General features: G+C 34.7%; 1 protein-coding gene across 2 annotated transcripts in view; it reads right to left on the bottom strand.

Annotated features, from left to right (window-relative positions):
• The window catches only part of Gabrb1 (gamma-aminobutyric acid type A receptor subunit beta1), a 380753-nt gene that overhangs the window by 226257 nt on the left and 131593 nt on the right, over positions 1-22903 (bottom strand). For both annotated transcript variants that reach the window (XM_027937790.2, XM_027937799.2), the window contains exon 4: positions 13750-13970. In XM_027937790.2, coding sequence (XP_027793591.1) covers positions 13750-13970 — 221 coding nt within the window. The remainder of the gene's footprint in view (positions 1-13749; positions 13971-22903) is intronic.

Below are 22903 nucleotides of genomic sequence, written 5' to 3'. Positions count from 1 at the left end.
CTTTTATATGCAACTAAGCAATGCTAGTTTGCTGTAAAGACATCTATTAACTCTGATCAGATTAATTAGGTTGACATGCAAAAATAGGTCAATGCTTCCCTAAAAGCTTAAGCTTTAAACAGTATTTTCATTGTATTTTAGTGGCACACATTCTTCTATAGATCCCCTATGATATTTCTGTTTTAGTCTAAAGTAAATTACTGCTTCCATAATAGTGATGGGATGCTACAAAATCCATATGCAGAATGTTATAATGGTAGAAAATATGACACCTCCATATTTGGATGTTATAATGTCATGGTACTTAATATTAAGAAATGATATACAAAGCTTGGTATTATATCTGATATGCAAACCAGAGTGGAAACATAGGTTTCAGAAATACTGTATGGGTTTGCTTTGCTATATAAAATTAGAAGTTGAATCATACATTAAAATGTTGGCTTCTGGGGGTGAAGCCAACATCACAATCTAGGATACATAACACTGACCAAAGGAATCCAAATTTAACTTAATGCCTTGAAAGGTTTGTAAAGAAAGGTCTTTATTTTGGTTATGATTATTATTTTATGATCATCATGTGTTTATCATCTAAACATAATCTCTATATCACATTTCATATGGAATAAATGAATGATCATTTAGCCTTTACTGTTAATGAATATTGTAAGTCTTTTATTATTATTAATTTATTTAACCTTAGTAATACTTCATAAGATAGTTAATATTGCTATCTCAATTCTACAAATGAGGAAAAATAATTTTAAATGGAACATGAATAAGCACTTTTAAACTTAAAAAATATGTAGCTTAGATGTATTTTAATGCCACTTAAAAAGTAATAATTTCCACATACAGAGATAATGAAAATTTCTTCAAAATATATAGCACATATGCACACACACACATATGTACATAAGTAAAAACTTGTCATTATTTAGGGGCTATGTGGTTATCGCAAAAATCACAGAAATGGTCTAAAATCATAGTTTCATGGAATAAGTTGAGGGTCCTAGGGAAAATAGTTTTAAAAGTTTTGCATGTGATTGTAAAACCTAACACATCTTCATAGGAAGTAATAGTATCTTTTGTAATATAATTGCGATCTAAAATTTCTAACATATCTCTAAGATATCTGGTTTCACTCCCTTCCTCCTTCCCTCTCTCCTTTCTATCTTTCCATCTTTTATTCTCATTTCTTTCATTCTTCTTTTCTTCCTGACAATTTACAGTTGGTACTCTTCCAAAAGATACTTTACCAGGCATATGAGTTTGAGGCTATGTGGCTACTTTTAAACTGCTTTTTGTCACTGATTTTATTTATTCTTTCACATTAATTTAATTCAGGAGGATCAATTATTATGATACAGCCCCAGATCACATGGTCACACAATGAGTGATAGTAACAGAAAAATTATTTCAATTGCTCATTCAGTATTTGAATTAGTTGCAATGCCATGTTTATCAATAAGGTACCCTAACAAACAACATGTAATCATGAAGTATTCTATATAAATAGATGAATAAAGAACATTAAAAATAAAAGTTAAGTGAAAATAGCAGCCTTTTCTCTGGAGAATCTTTTAAATTGCTTTTTGGTACTCTTATGATATAATTTTTGACCCTGAGATATAAGTCCACTAACCTGTGAGGAGAATAGCAGCAACACTGTTCATTAGTGGAATTATAAAGAGAGTCTCCAGGCATTCATTCTTTGTATTCTTTATGCATCATCTGTTTCTTTTCCCTTCCATTCAAAAATAAAAAGTTCCTTTCTCTTACAAGATGCATTTGTCATTATCAGCTGTCCACATATTATTATTACATCAGTCTACATATTTATTCTCTGCAATCAACTTCACAATATTTTTCCCCAACACTTTTCACAGTGAGCTTTGTGTGACTTGCCCAGGACTTTTGAATGGAATCACAAGTGCCTCTGTGCTGGCCAGGTCTAGAAGAAAGAAACTGTTTTGTTTTGTTTTTCCCCAAAGTGTACAATCAATATGGATAGCTAATAGGAAATATTTAGAGTCTCCAAACTGCTTTAAAAGTCAATAGTGAGTAAGCATGCTTTTATTTATTTATTTATTTTGGATCTGTATTATCAAGATAATTGCCTCTGCTTTTTACTTTGCTTTATTATAAAAAACAAGGTAAGATGAAATGAGTCTCCAAGGGATAGTGGGAAACTCTTTTATATTCAATAAGCATTGCCATTGATTATATTCTTAGGTACAACCCATGGTCGGGCACTGTCAAAACATTAAAAAAAAAATAAATTTGGAGTAGACATAGGTAGACAAATACAGTAGGGGAATTCTCAAAATCCTCATCAGGCCACAGGTTTCTGGTAACATTAGGCTCATTTCTGAAACCTGAAGCTCAGAACCCTTCTCTTTTAGAATTTGAATTCAGTAGGAATTGTTAGAAAACCCAACAAAAGCATGTATATTTTGGAAAGCTCACACTCTTGATAGAGCTATTCCCTTTTATGCTTTGTAGCTCCTGTAATTATTTTCATTTCTGTCATGCTATTCCCATTTATGCTGTGTACCTTCAGCAATTATTTTCATTTCTATAATAAGGAGAAATAAAACATTCATACACAGGAATTATGTTCCTGGAAATTTTCTTCAGGGAATGAGGCCTTGTGCAGGGGTTAAGAGCAGAAAATTTGAAGCTAGAAGATTTTGGTTAACTCCTGTTTTCAATATGTATGGAGGTTTTACAGAATTACTTTAAGAGATATGGAGTAGTTAGTATACTGTGATACCTTCCAAACAAGGGAAGGAATATAAATATTCATACATGTTTGCTAAAATGGAGAGAAACCCTAAAGCAAATAAAAATGCTTCTCTACAGAAGGAAGAAGGGAATGTTGTTGGTCAGGAGAGGCTGGGACAGAAATGGTAGTAGGACTTCTTTTGTTTTACAGTTTGTCCTTAGTACCATGAAAGTATTTTACATAATTATGAAAAAATTTAAATCAAATTTTAACAATTCAAAATGAAAAACAAAATTTAAAAAAGTTATACCTTGAGGCTGGGGTTGTGGCTTTGTGGTAGAGCACTCACCTAGTATGTGCAAGGCACTGGGGTAGATCCTCAGAACCACATAAAAAAAAATAAGGTATTGTGTCCATTTACAACTAAATAAAAAATACTTTAAAAAAGTTGTACTTTAACCATATAGGAAGGAACTATTTCTAAATTGAAACTTAAAATATAACTTAAAACAATTCATTTGTGTGCTCCTGATGGAATATATCCTAATATGTTACATATTTGATATACATCCTAATATATTTAATAAGATAAAGTAATAATTATTTTACTATTATTAGGAATCAAGATTTTCTATGAAAGGAAAACAAAATATAAAATCAAAGTAGTAATGAGGAAAAACCCTATAATTACAAATTTGAATGAGAAATATCAATGTGAAGTCATGATGTTTTTTCTTCATTTCTGGGTCAGGAAATTTGTAAGTTGCTGCATCAGAAAACAAAGAAGCTATAGTAATTAGTGAGCTCCTATTAAAAACAACAACTCAGGAGTCAGTTGGAAAGGGCTGACATTGACCAAAGATAAGGCACAGATAATGCACAGAAAGAAGTGAAATAACAATAGCTGCAGTGATTGAAACAGATGTACCTGTTACAAGCCATGACTTCATAAGTGATAAAAGAAAACACAAACAACAACATGCCAAACCTCAGTGGAAGATTTGGGAGATTTTAGGGAAACAACTTATTATTTTGAAAACTTGTAGCCGGGCACAGGGGTGCACACCCCTAATCCCAGCAGCCCTGGAAGCTGAGATAGGAGGTTTAAGAGTTCAAAGCCAGCCTTAACCAGGGTGGGGCACTAAGCAACTCAGTGAGACCCTGTCTCTAAAAAAAATATAAAATAGGGTTGGGGATGTGGCTTGGTGGTCAAGTGCCCCAGAGTTCAATCTCTGGTACCAAAACCAAAACAAAAAAACTTGTAAATAAAAAGAAGCACTCAAGTATTTATTCTGCTTTCACTGCACAAATTATACCTCATAATAACAAACAGTTGAGAGATTTTTAGAGAATAACCTAGTTAATAAATAAAGAGGGGATGATAAAACATTATCATTTTGTAAGATCTAAGTAAGTTTAGGCAATGAATATCAGTAGTTGCTAAAATCATTGCTGTTATGGGTTGAATTATGTCCCCACAAATGCATATTTTGAAGTCCTAATCCTCAGTACCTCAGAATGAGATCTTATTGAGTACGGGTTCTTTAAAGAGGTAATCAAATTCAAGTACGATCATTAAGGGTGGGCCCTAGTCCAATATGACTGATAGTCTTCTGAAGGGGGAAATTTGGACACAGAAGCACAGAGAGAAGACCATGTGAAGACACCAGGTGATGACAGCCATCAATGAATGCACTAAGGACAGAGGCCTGCCAGAAACCTCCTCCTTGCAGCCCTCAAAAGAAACTAACTCTACCAATACTCTAATCTTTTTATTTTGTTTGTTCTTGCCTCCACAATTGTGAGAAAATAAGTTTCTGTTGTTTAGCCTCCTCAGTTTGTGGTTCTTTGTGTGGCAGCCCTAACAAACTAATACAGTTATGCTAAAATCAATGAGATTATTTTAATGTATAAATCAGGCTGTCAATATCTGAAGTGGTTTATCAATCATTGTATCATTAAGAAAAAGAAACAAGCATTTTTGGTCACTTGATACAAGTATACTATATCACTCATGAAGCAGTTTTGCCAAAACACAACAACTAATCTAAATCTGATCAAGTTTCAATATAGGAGATAGAGGAACAAATTTACATTAGGGGATGTAATCAAACACACACAAAAAAGATATGGTTTCATGAAACGAGAATTTACAAGGCAATTAAACAACAGTGAACCTACAGTATAAAAGAGATTTGGGAAAATATATCGATCAAATGCAATGTGTGGAACCTTTGGACCTAGTCTTAAAAGGTAAATTAATAAATTATGAGATGGGAAAAGTTTCTTTAAATCTGCCAATATAGATACCTGTAGAATTAGCTTACTAAAATAATATACATAGACAGCTCCCAGTGTTGCAGAAAAGATTAAATATGATAATATGTGACACATGAAGTATGCTGCTGGAATATAGTATAATTTCAATTACTTAGACATACAAATATTAGTTAAAATCCATGCTATGTTGTTATCAATAGTAAAGTGAGGTGGTGGGGCTAGGGGTTATGACTCACTGGTAGAGTGCTCGCCTAGCATACATGAGACACTGGTTTTGATCCTCAGCACCACACAAAAATAAAATATAATTTCCACCTAAAACTAAAAAATAAATAAATATATATATATATATATATATATATATATATATATATATATATATATGTATGTATATATATTTTAAAGTGAGGTTGGTATTTACCTCTTACTCTATGTATGCTCGTGATGTATGTATACCAGCCTAAATACACACTCTAAAGATAACACTGAGCTCTAATGAAAGGCAGTATTGGGCTAACCTATTTTACTATCCATGCTCAGATGGTCCTTCAAATCTATCTGGCCCAGGGCTTGCCTCTGGTAGGAGATGAAGGAATGAGTGTTATAGAACATCGAAAGGAAAGCACTGGCAGTGTGAAAAGGTGAAGGCAAAAGGAAGGCAGCTTTCAGGAGGGTAAGTACTCCATGGAACGTCTTCACAGAATTAAATCATCCCATGCCTGCCACTTTCAGGGAAAAGATAAACACAGTCTTTTAGTCCCCCACGTGGCTAGGTCTTGGAGAGAAACAGTGTGTGCTACCAGCTGGATCATGTTTGCATAAGAGACAGAATACATCTGGTTATTAATAGTGATAATTGCTCCTTGGTTAAAAGCCATCATTTAACCAATGGGGAATGCTGCAGCTGATAACTACTAAGTCAGGTGACTACATCTTGCACATGTTGATTTTATTTTTTATAATTTTTATTGGCTTTTATTTGAAAAATGTAATATGCTAAGAGATTTGCAAATCTCCTGGGTATTTATATAGTACAGCATCAAATGAGAGAGAGCTTTCATCTGGGTGAGAAGACTGGGAAAGTCTTCATGGAGGAAGTAAAATCTGAACAAGGATTTTTTTAAAAAGGAGTAAGATAGAAAAAAGTGTTAGACTGGGAAGAGAATGTTTGTGGGTAGAGAAATAAAGGCATTTCAATAGGGCTGTAGGATTGCGAAATAAATTACAAGTTGTCCCATTAAATTTGAATTTCAGAGAAACAAAAATAATATTTTGTAGTATTTGAGCATCCTTGAGTTTGAAATTCCATAGCTAGATGAAGAGTATATGAAAAAATACATGGAGAGTATATTAAAAAATATATGAAAAAATTTTATAGGAACTTTGGAGCTACTGAATTTTTTTTCTTTTTTCCTCCACTCATTTTTGTTTTTAATGTAGCTAGTGATGTGATCTGGCATGATCTATGGGAAGAATAAGATGACAGTGATAAGGAAGAGAAAAATTGAGAAAGGAAATTGGCCAGGAAGGGAAAGACAGTGAAGATGTTAATTTAGGAAGCAGAAATGGTTTAGAAGTACAAAAGATGGTTGAGATCTTCTACAGATGGAGCAAATTAGAAGCAACAGATTAGATCACAGGGGCAAAAGAGATGTGGAGTCCAACATGCCTCACATTTTATGCCTCCTGACCAGGAGGATGATAATTTTGTTAGCACCTGGAAAAGAGGACTTGGTTTTAGGAAAAGCAAATGAGGTGAAAAGGGGTCATGTCAGGAGGAGCTGGCAGGGCATCCAGATTCAGGTGCTCAGTAAACAATTTTACATATTTTTCTGAAACTCAGTGGTTTGGGATTTTAGATACTTAAAGCTAGAGTAAAATAAAGAACAGGGAAAAGAATGGATGGGAGAACATAAAGAACTAATCAATATAAATTAACAGATGAGCAAAAGGAAGTCTAATAGAGGAAGGAGAATGAGAAAGGGGAAGAAGGATGGGAGGGAAAAGTGGAGATCATGAACTGGTACCAATTTCCATGCATGAATGATTCTGTCAGGATGAACCCAACTTATACATATAACCATAAAGCTCTAATGTTAAAAAAAAAAAAGTTCCAATGATCAGCTCAACCTTGGAAGAGTCCCTGTAGGTTACAATTAGAGGGCAAGGAGGAGTCAGCAACAAAACAGCAAAAAGACAGGACAAGAGATAAGCAGTCATTATGCTAGGTCTTAGAAACCCTGACATCAAGGGCTGGCATTATTCACCTATCATTTTTATCAAGAGTGTAAATTGAGAGGGAAGGTTTTCATAATTTTCAATGAAGGTGTTTTAACAAAGCAGCATGACTGGGCATGGTAGGGTACTCCTGTATTCCTAGCTATTCTGGAGGCAAGTTCAAGAATAGCCTGGGCAACTTATTGAGACTCCGTCTCAAAATAAAAAATAAGGGATAGGAATGTAGCTCAGTGGTAGAGCAACTTTCTAGCATATGCAAGGTGCTGGGTTCCACTCCCAGTGCTGAACGACAACAACAACAACAAATTAAAAAGCAGTGTGGATGGGAGCCCTGTTGCTGGGAATTGAGGAGCAAATGTGTAAATGGGTGGTGATGGGGTACAGGAAACCAAAGCTCTGCAAACGCTGGAGAAAATAAAGAGAAAATCAAGGCAAAGGAGTCAACAGAAGACAAAAAACTGAAGATTTAAGTAAAAGAGAAGAGCAAAGTCTGAAATTATATGCAATACTAATAGTAAATGCAAATGTAAAGGGATTAGCTTCAAAGGAAGAGGAAGTTCTTCCTCATTGTTAAATGAAAAGAAGGGAGAAAAAAGTGGGAGAATTCTAAAGATTAAATATGTGACATAGAAAGTGTTGATATTGTATAGTCTCCACTTTTGAGTAAGAAAGGGAATGACAATGTACACATTGCAAGGACCAAAGGGCTCATAGGATGTGCACTGAAGCTCCAGTCTCCTAACAAAATCTTTGGCACAAAACAGACATACATTAGCTCCCCAGTGAAATCAAAGAAGAAATGATGGAGGATTCAGGATTATTCCTTGGAGTCATTTGGTCACAACAGAGGTGAGTTGAGAATAAGAGGCATAAGAAATGGAGTCTCAGGCTGGGGATGTGGCTCAAGTGGTAGCACACTTGCCTAGCATGCATGGGGCACTGGGTTCGATTCTCAGCACCACATAAAAATAAAATAAAGATGTTGTGTCCACCTAAAAAACTAAAAATAAAGAAAGAAAGAAAGAAAGAAAGAATTTTAAAAAAAGAGAAAGAAATGGAGTCTCAACAATGGGCTAAATATCTGCTGCACAGTAGCCCAGTTCCTCAAAAGTAATGGTAACCTGTCAGAAATGATTGTTAGAGTGTTTACAGGGCTTGGGTGTAAAATCTGATTTGACACTGTTCACACTAAAACTCCAAACAACCAACTCTATACTTGTGATATCATATAAATTAAGTTGTATCTCATATTGAGTTTGAATGTAGAAAAGTTGTTTTAGGTATTGTGAATTGTGCTGCTATAAACATTGATGTGGCTGTGTCCCTGTATGTAGTATGCTGTTTTTAAATCCTTTGGATATAGACTGAGGAGAGGGATAGCTGGGTTGAATGGTGGTTCCATTCCCAGTTTTCCAAGAATTCTCCATACTGCTTTCCATATTGGCTGCACCAATTTGCAGTACCACCAGCAATATATGAGTGTGCCCTTTTCCCCACATCCTCACCGACACTTATTGTTGTTTGTATTCTTGATAGCTGCCATTCTGACTGGCATGAGATGAAATCTTACAGTAGTTTTGATATGCATTTCTCTAATTGCTAGAGATGATGAACATTTTTTCATATATTTGTTGATTGATTGTGTATCATCTTCTGAGAAGTGTCTGTTCAGGTCCTTGGCCCATTTATTGATTGGGCTATTTGATTTTTTGGTATTTAGCTTTTTGAGTTCTTTGTATACCCTAGAGATTAGTGCTCTGATGTGTGAGGGGTAAAAATTTGCTCCCAAGCTGTAGGCTCTCTATGCACCTCACAGATTGTTTATTTTGCTGAGAAGAAACTTTTTAGTTTGAGTCCATCCCATTTTTTGATTCTTGATTTTAATTCTTGTGTTATAGGAGTCTTATTAGAGAAGTAGAGGTCTAATCTGATATGATAGAGATTAGGGCCTACTTTTTCTTCTATTAGACACAGGATCTCTGGTTTAATTCTGAGGTCCTTGATCCAAGTTGAATTGAGTTTTGTGCATGGTGAGAGACAGGGGTTTAATTTCATTCTGTTTCATATGGATTTCCAGATTTCCCAGCACCATTTGTTGAAGAGGCTATCTTTTCTCCAATGTATGTTTTTTGTGCCTTTAATTAATACAAAATAATTATAATTTTGAGGGTTAGTCTCTGTGTTCCCTATTCTGTACCATTGCTCTACTAGTCTGTTTTGGTGCCAATACCATGCTGTTTTTGTTACTATTGCTCTGTAATATAGTTTAAGGTGTGGTATAGTGATGCCACCTGCTGTACTCTTCCTGCTAAGTATTGCTTTAGCTATTCTAAGTCTCTTATTTTTCCAGATGAATTTCATGACTGCTTTTTCTATTTCTATGAGGAATTCCATTGGGGTTTTGATTGGAATTGCATTAAATCTGTATAGTGCTTTTGGTAGTAGATGAATGGATTAAAAAATGGCATATATACACAATAGAATATTACTCAGCAATAAAAGAAAATAAAATCATGGCATTTGCAGGTATATACATGGAGTTGGAGAAGATAATGGTAAGTGAAGTTAGCTAATCCCGAAGAAACAAATGTCGAATGTTTTCTCTGATATAAAGAGGCTGATTCACAGTGGGGGCAGGGGGAGGAGCATGGGAGGAATAGATGAACTCTAGATAGAGCAGAGGGATGGGAGGGAATGGGAGGGGACATGGGGTTATGATGGTTGAATGAGATGGACATCATTATCCAAAGTACATGTATGAAGACATGAACTGGTGTGAATATACTTTGTATACAACCAGAGATATGAAAAATTGTGCTCTATATATGTAATATGAATTGTAATGCATTCCACTGTCATACAGAGCAAATTAGAATAAAAAAATTTAAAAATGAAAAGTTGTTTTAGTTCAATGATATGGCTTTATGATTATGAAATACTTGGTCAAAGAGACTTTGGAATGCACTCAGAAAAATCTCATTGATGCCATCATCACTAAAAGTTCCTCATTTATGTATGACCTCTTTCAGAATGACTATTAGCTGGACTTATGAAGAAGGATAAAACCATGAGTTTCATTCTCCTGATTAGTCATGTCTAAAATACATACTGTATAGCTATAAAGATGCCAATATATGTGTTATATGATAAAGATTTTCCACTATGTATGCTTAGGAATGATAAATGATACTACTCTTAAGAAGACTCTTACAAAAAAAAGTGCAGGTTTTTATTTCTACAAGAAATGCTACATCAGATAAATTAAAATGAGCATAACATAATATGTAAGATGATAGAAATAATAAAATTTAGGTTTAAAAGTAATTTAAAGGTAATTTTGTCCAATCTCTTCCCTTTAAGGCTGGGTATCTGAAGCCCAGGAAGATGAAATGGCGACTAAAAGGTACAAACTGGTTAGGACATAAGCCTCTTGGCTCTGAGTCCCAGGTGCTTTCCACAATGCCACAATGACAAATTTCTACCAGGCTCCTGGGAAATTATTCCCAGGGCCAAAATAGTGAATAAATGCACATACCAGGCACTCAGTGAGTGTTTTCTTAATTGGACAACTGCATCTCTGTTCTAATCACTAATATCTCAGGAGTTAGATAACCACCCTCAAGATGCCACTTTCCCAGTACCTAATAAGGCAATATAAAGCACAATTACTTTAGAATAATAAAATTTAGAACTTACTATCTAGTCTCTCTCCTGTTAATTAATTCATAAGATCTTCTCAATAATAAGTTAGAGGGCATTAATCCCTTACTGTAGATAATAAAAATAAGGCTCAGAAAATTTACATAATTTGTTCCAGGTCAAGCAGTCAAAAAAATTGTGACACTAAGGCCCTACCTTAGTTCTCTAACTCCAAATGTCATACTTTCTCTGCCATACTTATGGTATCTCCAGGATATTTATAACCTCTAGAAAAAGAAAAACCAAACTTATGAGGGAAGAGGTTATGAGGAAGAACAGAAGATATTAGAGCTGGTGTGAGATTATTATATAGAAAGTTGTTGTCATAAAGAGATAAAAGCCCTGATAATAGACAGATGGTTTATGTTTATCTTTAGATTCTCATGGTCTGGTTGTAATCTACAAGTTACAAAGACCCCGTATGTCCAAAGAGGAGAGAACAATGTTATACAATTTGGAAGGAGATGCTGACTCCTCAGAGTGATTGAAAAGCAATGGGGTAGGGAAAGCACAGGTACAGGAGTTAAGGTTACCTGAATTTTGGTTCAATTTTGCAATACCTTCTTGTGTCCTTGGTTAAAGCCCTTTCCTGCTTTTGCTACAGTTTTCCCAGTTTTAAAAGGAGGTCTGTTCAACTTCATGATTCTTTAATATTTTCTTCCTTTATATCATTCCTAATGGCAAAGATTCCAATAATTTGGAAAAATGCCTAAAGTGAAGCTTTGTGAACTGAGAATTTGACTGCCATTCTTGCAAAACATATAGTTGTCCTTTTTCTCCCCAAGAAAACAACTTTTTATACATTCTTGATGAATCAGTATGCTTATGTGTATAGTGGCTGATATATTTATTAAGTTGGGTCACAGAATTATTTTCCCAAAATGCATATTTAAATTGGATAGATAACAAAGATATATTGCAACTGATTTTCAGTGATGAACCATCAAAACACTTATCTTGGATTAGTAAATTTTTTTCTTTATCCATTATCAGTAGACTGAAAGAAACTATTTTTTTCTTTAGCCATTATCAACAGACTCAAACAAACTATTGCTTATTTCATTACTTTTCCAAGAAACAGAAATTTTTTTTTCTTTAACTGGAGTTGATAGCTTTGGAGCAACAAAAGAATGGAAAATTTCAAAATATAATTTTGCCAAAAAAGTGGATGTCATTTTACTGTGTAAATTAAAATCAAAGTTATCAATAAATAATTAACCAATAGGTTAAGATTAAATTTTTTTAAGTCAGAGATGTACACAAATACCTTTGTTTTATTTATTTTTATGTGGTACTGAGGATGGAACCCAGTGCCTCACATATGCTAGGAAAGTGCTCTACCATGAGACACAATCCTAGCCCTAGATAATGATTTTACTTTTATCTCAGATATGGTTTTTCAGGTGTATATTGTTTGGGAGTATCAGTGAGCTTACAGAATAAATTGTAACTAATTGACACCAGAGTTTTAGTTTGTTTCTTATATATAGAAGATTTTAGGGAGCTTATAAACAATCTGAAATGGCAAGAAAATTGGGTGCATATAAGAGTTTGTGGATACACTGAATATCATTTATCTGCTTCTCAAGTGATAACAAAGGTGACACCAAATGTTATAGAACCACCACTCTCCATATCTTATAACATAGTTTAGACATGAATTAGATATAGATTAGATATTTCTTTGTTAAAACAGGAAGCTGATTTTTAAACACAGCCCAGCATTTTTAGTATGCATTTAGCTACATGAAGACTAATAATAGACCTCCATTAAGTGTATGATGCTCCTTTCTATCTTATTCTGAAACAGAACAAAACAAAAAATACTATGTCACAAAACATTAGTAATATCAATTAAAGACAACCTAAATAAATGAAGATATATCATGTTCATGGATTAGAAGACTTAACAATTTTAAGGTGTCAGTTCTTCTCAAACTTACTATATATTCACTATACCTCAATTATACTCCAGTATGCTATTATTTCCTTGTAAAAGTTGAGAAGTTGATTCTAAAAGTTATAGGGAGATGCAAAGGACCTAGAATATCTAACAGAGTTGTGAAAAATAAATATAAAGTTCGAGGACTTAACACTTCTTGACTTCATGACTTGCCACAGAGCAGCTATAATTAAAATAGGGTGACACTGCCTGAGCATAAATAAAGAGAACAGAACAGAGCCTAGAAATAGACCTCCACTTATACAGTTAAAGTCACCTACACAATATAATGGAAAATGAAAAATCTTTACAATAACTGAAACCCCAAAATGTAGATAGTCACATGGAAAAAAAATTGAACCTCAACCCCAACCTCACACAAAATTAATTTAACATAGAATATTGCCTAAATATAAATGGTAACATAAAAATTTAAAGGAAATAAAGCCCTATGTATCATCCTAAATAGACCACAGAATATTTTCTTATCTCTTCACAGTTTCCTAATTTCATTTCTAAATTGCTCTTCCCAACACCTAGAACACATTTCAGTTCAATCTGGGTGGCTCTTAGATAATCAAGCAATTGTCTTAAAAAAAAAAAAACAAGCTAGATGTGAAATCTCTGGCAAAGATACATTTTCTGATTACTTTCTCAATTATTTGAGGATCAGAGCAAAACTTCACTGTACTTAATGGATAAAGTTGTCTACATTGAGCTCAAATGTTTCCAGAGATTCTCATCTTTAATGTCAGATTTTAATGGACATGAGTACCTCCTACTTGCATCTTTCCCCTGTCCACTTCCAAAGTAGGAAATAAAACCATAGCAACATTAAAACATGCAATATGAAGCCATTTACCGGAGTCCATAGAGAACTGTTCCGTCAGGATGCAGTCGGATCATTCGATTTTTCACTGTGACTCCATGCACAAACGACTTCTTGTCATTCAGAAAGTAGGTGTCTGGCACCCAGAGCTGGTCTGCTACCCTGTTGTCTAGGGTGAGGTTTAGAGGGATTCCAGAATAAGAAAGCCGTTTGTCTTTCCAAGACTGCTGGAAATACATGGTGAGGGTATAGTCCTATGAAATAAAACCAAACACATAATTTTATCATCATCATCATCATCTAAGGCTCTTTGTTAAAAATTTTATAGCATATGGCATTGTGGACATCCAGGACCCACCCTCCTGATATCCCCTGAGAGATACATTTGGATATATTGAAATTTACTCCTTCAAGTGTAAGGCAACTAGTAGGTTAAAAGTACTAGAACAGAACTAAGCACAAGTATTTCCACCAATATAGATCAAATATATGTAATTGAACTTCAAGGTTTGAAGTTAAGGTAATGATACCATCGGAAAGCTCAGAAATTGTATGAGATGCATCATTTCCAAAATTTACACCTAGATATTGTTCTTATGGTTTTATTTTGGAGTGGAATGATTGATAATAACTAAACATGAATGCCCTTAAAAGGAAAATGTATTTTTCAAACTGCAAATTCTTTTTCTGCTGTTTGACTCATAATGGTTATCAATTGCCATTATCTAGATCTTTCTAGTGAATTGCAACCTATCTGTGGGTCCTGAAAAGTAGTGATAAAGCACGTGTAGATAAAGATGAGAAAACTGACATCAGAAGTATAAATGATCAATAGTTCCTCTTACATTTATTTATGCTTCATTTAAGGAATTGGTTTGAATTTAGAATTGTTTGCTCTTGAGAGTTCTTTTTTCCTTACCTTCTGCAAAAGGTAGCAAATGAGGACAAGCCCCTGTATATTTCTTTCTAACCAGGTTTTTCCCTGGCAGTGAAATACAGGAAGATTTGGGCTCAATAAATGGATCGAGCAACAGGGGATGGATGGTGATGATTATCTTAGTGCTTTATTTTTTGTCTGTTTTTAAGGACCTCTATTAATTCAAAGTATAATTGCCCATTAAAAGAAAATCAATTGCCAGCAGTAAAATCATAGTCTTTAAGATATGGATCCCAACATAATAAAAACATAAGGCTCAATTTTTCTTTTAAAGGATACTTGCATGTCCATAGTTACTTTGTGAATGCTTTAGCAACCAGTAACAAAATACTGCATAATTCCTGCACAATATCTGGGTACTAACATTGCAATATAAATCACTAATTGAGAATCAATTTGCCCTACAACTGGGCAAATTATACTCCATCTAGACCCCTGCATAATATTCATTCTGAACAATGAATCTCTGCTTCTTTTCACATTGGGTTCAAAAATATTTTTACTGTTTACTCAGAAACCATCTTGCAGTGATTGAAAGCCATTCTTTCTTATTAAATGACAAAGGTGTTCACTATTTAATATTAATCAAACACTATCTTTTTTAAAATATAAAACCTTATTCATATATTTATAAAGCCACATGGTTATATGCAATTCTCTTCTCTCAATTTGTACCATACCATTTGCATCTTTTTCAAATCCTTAACTAATCGAGGATTAGAGCAAAACTTTAAGGAGAAAGATGAATTGAATAGATTCTTAGCTCTAGATTTCAAAACACTTTGATTTTAAGTTTTACCACATGTAGATTTGTGTAACTATAGGTGGCAAACATACTCTCCTATACCTCAGATGCTTTGTTTATAAAATGAAAATAAAATGGCATTTTTTTTTGCTTATTGTGAGCATCAAGTGAGAAAATTTAAAATCAAGGTACTTTAAAAACTGTAACATGTTCAACAACAAAAACCCCACATTATCTTAAAAACAGTTAATTGCTCTGTACAGATTGGTATCATACTTTCAAACATTGAGTGCTCATAATCAATTATCATAATAGTTGCTATTTTAAATAGTTGTTAATGAAAGAATTAGTAGGCAGATGGATCCTGTTGACCAGGAAAATAAGCAATTTGTGATGATCATTTCCAAGTTTAGAGGTTGGGTTCTTGTTGTAATTCAGCCAGTGTAAAAAAAATGGTATAACTAGCCAATGTCAAGATATTGTAAACTTTGCCCTAGCAACCAGTACAGTCACCAATGAAATACATGCTTCAGTAATCATAAGAATCCCTGTCAGCATCTAGATTCCCAAAGAGTTTCTCCCAAAGAGACCTGCTGAAATCCTTACTCCACCCTCCCGCCCATAAGTAAGGTTTTAATGTGCAGAGGGGAAAACATATAATTATAGAGTATAAAGGAGGATTATTTTGAAAATTGTTAAGAAAGGAGATTGCAAAAGCTCTATCCTTAGATACACAGAGGAGCTTGTGGAGGGGGCAAGGAAGATGACGGACGCCTCACAGCAGCTCCTCACATCAGCCTTACTGTGGGGACACTGCTTCTCAGAGAGGTGAGTAACTAAGGAAACTCACTGAAACTCCATACTGAAAACTGTTAAAAAATGTTTAGAAAGATGCACAAAGTCAGAAACTTGAATGTAGGACATAACAAGTTAGAGGAGCGCCAGCTGGGGTGCCAGCGACGGCCAGGGTCAGTGCGCACAAAGGGGTGGCCAGCGGATAAAGAATTTTTTATTTTTAATTGGAAAACTGACTTGGGGAAACCTGTACATTAGAGAGGGAGGCTGATTTTAATGTACACAGAGTCGGTAGGGTAGTGGCTGACTGTAAGGAAATCCAAAATTAGTGCCCTGAGAATGCTCCAGGTGTGGAAAACGAGCCTGGGCCCAAAGGCGGACACCACAGTTCTCGGGGGGGGGGGGGGGGGGGGGGGACGTGGGGGACCACCTGGCAATAAAAGCGCCCCACAGTAATATGCTTCACTCACACCCCCCACGGAAAACATCGCAGCTGGGACTGCCACCGCCTACTGAGAGCACCCTGAAGGGAAAAAAGTCCCCAGTGCGCATGCGCCTAGTGGGAAAAAACGTCTCCACTCTACAGCTGCCGCCAGGGTCCATGCGAACGCCAGATGCAAAATACTACCTCTGGTGCCACCACTGCACCAGGTGGTACTGCTGGCAGTGACGGGAAGTTGGGAACTTATGAAGGCAACTCTTAATTTTTTTTTTCTAGAAGACACCTGAACCAAAGAGACTAAAATGAGCATAAAGAAAATTATACATGGACCGTTGAGGTTCTGGATCCCACGGGAGGAATGCTACCTTCACTGCTGGCACCGTAGCAGACACACAGGAGCGTCTGCACCCCGGGGGCAGATAACTGGTATTTCACATGCATTGCGGTGAATCTGAGACCATGAAGGCTGTCTCTACACACCTTAGAAGTGGATTTTACTAGAGGCCTTAGAAATTCTGATACCCTGCGGAGACTTGGACAACCTGCCAGCCACTCAGCAATCCAGAGTGCGGTTCAGTTGTCATACTCCTACACAAAGAATTCCAAAGTTCAGTTGAGATTAAGCCCCAATTACTAGAATGTCCAATTTAAAACAGGACACCACCCCTGTTACAGAAACACACGATTTATTAGCACCCAAATTGTAATACTCCCACTGTAAACCAACACACTGAAAGCTGAGATCTCCTACAATCAACAGTGCCTCCTAACCACAAGGGCAGGTAGCTGCCTTCTGATCCCAAGGCTACAAAGCAAAAAACAACTAAGAGTAAAATTTCATCTCTGCCACCAGTTTTGTTTTTTGTTTTTTTTTGACCATCTTAATATAAACAAGCTCCTTATTTCTCAGCAAGATTTTTTATCACTTTTTTTTATTTGTACTCCTACTTTTATTCCATTTTTTCTTCTTTTTAAAAAATTATAACTATTTAAAAATGTTTTCCAAACATCATTTATTTGTATTGTATTAATTTTTATTTTTTTCTATTATGTATGATTATATATGATGTATGTGGGTCTGTGTGTACTCACTGCACAGATAAATTTGAAAAAAATAAACATATTCTTATAATTTTACTTCATATTAATTGCTTCCATCTACACTTGTTATTTAAACTCAACTTGTCTTAGGTGGGATTCAAGGAAGTGTCTGTTCAAATTGATTTAATCTAATAGTTGCCAATTTGCTCACACCTTGGTTCTGGTCCCTTTCAGCTGCTTATCTTTCCCTACTAACAGGCGAATCTTCCTGTTCCCACTTCCTCTCTTTATTTTATTCCTTTCAGTGAATCTTTCATTGCTGCTTCTTTACAGCTGACATCTGCTAATTATCTCCTACCTCTTCTCTGATTACTTTTTAAATTATTTCATACTTTCTCCCATCTTCCCATCCTATTTTCTCTTTACTTAATAAACTATAATCCCATCGAATAATAGAATTAGATAGTTTATGCACTTCATACCCCATTCATGTTGAGGTGACTATCAATACAGTGGACAACATAGTATACACTTGATGTTGAATGCTTGATCTAGTTTGCAGTTTTGTATTGTTAGTACTGATGTTAATTACTGACACCATCATTCGTACATAGGTGGAAATTAATGTTACAGACATCAAAGACTGTAACACTTATCTTTATACATCAGTTATGAACATTAGTGGAATTCTTAGCTCCTCACTTCCTCCCTCCAAGAGAGGCTGGAAAATGGTTAGGACATGTCAAGATTACAGAATAGATACCCTGCTGCTGAGAAATTCTTATGACCTAGCCAAACAACAGTTAATCTCACACTACACAAGATCTAATCCCACCTGAGTCTAAATGCATCTTCAATTTATGGAATTGGGGAGAAAAACTTCCAAATAAAATCCAGACTCCAAAGCGAAACAACCAAATGGGAACTTCATGTTCCCCTGTCCTTAACATCTACTGATACATCAAAAGTAGAGAGAAATCCAAGAAAAATAAATAAATGTGTATGTATATTTATTTTTCTTGGATTTCTCTCTACTTTTGATACACACACACATATATGTCTGTTTTTGATATTGTGTGTGTGTGTGTGTGTGCGTGTTTGCTACACACTGAAGGACATACCTATAAAAGAGGAAGGAGAATCCACCTCCACTGATGCAGAAGTCCAGAACCTCTGGCAGGATAAGGAAAAAGGCAAACAAATATCCACCAAAACTCACAAACCCCCAACAAAGAATCCTACAGATAATAAATGGGATAATACTACAAAGGAAGACTATTAAAAACTGATTATTAAAATGTTCAGTTAACTAAAAGAAGATCTGAGGGATGAATTAAGAGTGATATAGGGGATTAAATACTGTTAAAATAAGAAATAGAAATGTTGAAAAGAAACCAATCAGAACTCCTGGAGATGAAAGACATAATTAATCAAATGAAGAATTCACTTGAAAGCATCACCAGCAGATTAGATTGTATAGAAAATAGAACCTCATCCCTTGAAGACAGAACCTCAGGCATTGAAGGAAGATTCATGAATCTGAGTACACTTAATACTGTCAGGGGCTGCCTGAACAGGAGCTGAGCACTCCCCCTTAGCCTTGAGTAATGGGGTATGGAACTGGCATTGCATGCAGTGGGAGTCAGGTGGGCCTCACCTTCGCTGGGCAAGGAAGTGCATCTCTGGGGGTGGGCGTCACCCAGTGGGACTGGGCTATCCCCCCCCCCCCCCCCCCGTTTGCTGTAACACAATCTCTTGCCTTATTTTGGTGGAATTTTCTATCAAATGTCTTTCCCCTAAATAAAAACAGGGGTCCAGGGTGCTCTCATTCTCTTGCCTCTTGTCTCCCTTGTTCCCCTTGCCCTCCAGTATGGGAGCTGACACCTGAGGTCTCAGAGCCATCCCTGACCTGGAAAAAGGTATTTCTGTGTTTGTGTGGTCTGTTCCTTGTCAGCCCAATTCACATGGAGTGACCCTGATTCCATCACCTGCATGGAATGTGTGCGATAGAATACAAAAAAAGAGAAAGAATAATGGAGAAAGAATAATGGCACATGATCAGGATATACAAGAAATCTGTGACAGCATCAAGAGATCAAACCTGAGAATTATTTGGATAGATGAGAATATGGAGATACAAGCTGAAGTCATTAAGAATGTTTTCAATTAGCTCATCACACACACAAAAAAATCTTTTCTGGTTTCAGAAATGAGTTAGACATACACACAGAGTAGATATACAGGTCCCCAAATAGACCTGGTCTGAAGTAAACTTCTTCAAGACACATCATAATCAACACAGACACTAAAATCAAAGAGAACCTAGAATGAGCTATTCCAAATTCTAAGAGAAAATAGTTGACAACCAACATTGCTATACCCAGTAACAGTCTCTTTCATCTTCAATGGGAAACAGAAAATGTCTATGACAAAGATAAACTGAAGGAATACATAGCAGCCAAACCAGCACTACAAAGAATCCTTGAAGATAAATTGCACACAGACAAACCCAAAAACAAAATCCAAAATTCCCAAGTAAATGAAAATCAACAGAAGACTAATCAGCTAAATTAGAATCAAAACAGAATTAAGTGAACAAAACATCAAAATGCCAGCACACCACAAACACATATCCATAATAACACTGAATATAAATGATCTCAACTTCCCAATTAAAAGACATAGACTAGCAGAATGGATCAAAAAGCAAGATTCAACTCTACGATTTTTGCAAGAGACTCATCTTATAAGCAAAGACATTCACAAGCTGAAGATATAAAGATGGAAAAAAATATCTCATGCAAATGGAGTTCAAAAACAAGCTGGCATAGTTATTCTCATATTTAACAAAGCTGATTTTAAGCAAAAACTATCTTAGAAGAGATAAAGAAGGCCATTACATTCCTGGTAAAGGGAATAATCCAATATGAAGATATAAAGATAGTAAATATATAATCCCCAAATATCAATTCACCTAGTTACATTTTAAACAAAACTCCTTGACTTTAAATCCCAGATAGATCCCAATTCAATAATACTGTATTATTTCAACATATCCTTATAGTCAATAGACAGATCATGAAAGCATACAATCAATAAAGATATATCCAACATAATAATACTATAATTAAAATGGACCTAATAGATGTGTACAGAATATTTCACTACAAATTATCTGAATTTACCTTGTTCTCAGAAGCTATGGAAACTTTTCCAAAATAAACCATATAAATACCAAAAAATAGATGTAATCCATTTATCCTATCAGAACATAATGGAATGAAACTAGAAATCAACAGCAAAAAAATAATAGAAATCACATAAATCCTTGGAGAGTACTCTTTAATGAAGAAACAAATAGGAAATGAAGAAGAGATCAAGAAATTCTTACAAACAAATTAAAACAAAACTATCACATATCAAACTCTTTGAGACAGCATGAAAACAGAACTGAGGAAAATTATTTGCATTGATTGCCTACATTAAAAAAAAAGTTGAGAGATCCCAATAAATAATCTTATGATCTACTTCAAAGCCTTGACAAAGAACAAAATAACTCCAAATACAGTAGAAGACAAGAAATACTAAGAATCAAAGCCAAAATTAGTCAAATTGAAAATAAAAAAAAAACAATACACAGATTTGATTCTTTGAAAGTGATAAATAATATTGATAAACCCTTAGCCAAATTAACCAAAAGAAAGAGAAAAGACACAAATCAACAAGATTAGAGATTAAAAAGGAAACTACTACAGACACTTCTGAAATCCAGAAGATCATTAGAAACTATTTTATAAACTGCAAAATCTAGACCCATATGACTTGCCCAAACTAAACCAGGAAGTTATAGAAAAAAAATAAACAGACCAATATAAAGTAATGAAAATGAAACTGAAATTAAAGTCTGCCTACAAAGTAAAGCTCAGAAACAGACCTATAAAGAAGACTAACCCCATTCTTTCTCAACTTATTCCATGAAATTGAAAGGTAGGAAACACTGGCAAACACATTCTATAGAGTCAAACAGACAAATAGCCATCTAGGAAAAAAATATAAACCATTATTCCTGATGAACATAAATTCAAAAACTTTTTAAAATATTAACAAGCCACATTCAAAAACATGAACATAAAACATAATTGAGTGGGCTTCATCCCAGGAATGCAAAGCTGGTTCAACATACAAAAATCAGAAAAGGTAATTCATCACTTAAGTAAACTTAAAAACAAGAATCATATGATCATCTCAATAGATGCAGAAAAGTTCTTTGATAAAATACAGTGTACATTCATGTTAGAAACACTGGAGAAACTAGGGATAGAAGAAACTTACTTCAATTATAAACACAATATATGAAATAGTCAACATTACAGTAAATGGGGAAAACTGAGAACTTTTCCTCTAAAATTAGAAATAAGAAAAGGATGTCCACTCTTATCACTTCTATTCATTATGATTCTTGAAACTTTATCCAGGGCAATCAAGAAAAAGGAGGAAATTAAGGGGATAAATATGGAAAAGAAGAAATCAAATTATTACTGTTTGCCGATGATATGATCCTGCATTTAGAATATCCCCAAAAAAATCACCAAAAGATTTCTAAAGCAGACAAATGAATTTAACAAAGTAGCAAAATACCAAAAAATATAGTCATAAATCAATACCTTTTCTTTATTCCAACAGTTAATTCAGCTAAGAAATAAATCAAGGAAACCATCCCCTTCACAATAACCTCAAAAAAGAAAAGGAAAAAAAAGCTGGGAATTAATCTAACCAAGACACTGAAAGATCTCTACTATGAAAACATTAGAACTGAAGAAAGAATCGATGAGGAATCCAGAAGATAGATAGACCTTCCTTGTTCTTGGATAGGCAGAATTAATATTGTCAAAATGACCAGAGTACCAAAAGAAATATACACATTCAATGAAACCTCCATCGTAATACCAATGACATTCTTCACAGAACTAGAAAAAAAATAGTCCTAAAATAATTTGGAAGAATAAGAGACCCACTATAACCAAAACAATTCTGAATAAGAAAAATGATGCTGGAGGCATCACAATTCCTGACTTCAAATAACACTCAGAGATATAGTAGCAAAAACAACATGGCAATGCCATCAAAATAGATAGGAAGACTAATGGAATAGAATTGAAAATACAGAGACAAACTCAAATATTTATAGCCATCTGATATTTGAGAAAGGTGTATATATATATATATA

This window comes from Marmota flaviventris, chromosome 7, assembly GCF_047511675.1.
Source record: "Marmota flaviventris isolate mMarFla1 chromosome 7, mMarFla1.hap1, whole genome shotgun sequence".
Classification (NCBI taxonomy): Eukaryota; Metazoa; Chordata; class Mammalia; order Rodentia; family Sciuridae; genus Marmota; species Marmota flaviventris.
The sequence above is the reverse complement of the archived record's forward strand: the minus strand, read 5'-3'. Positions and strand labels throughout refer to the sequence as shown.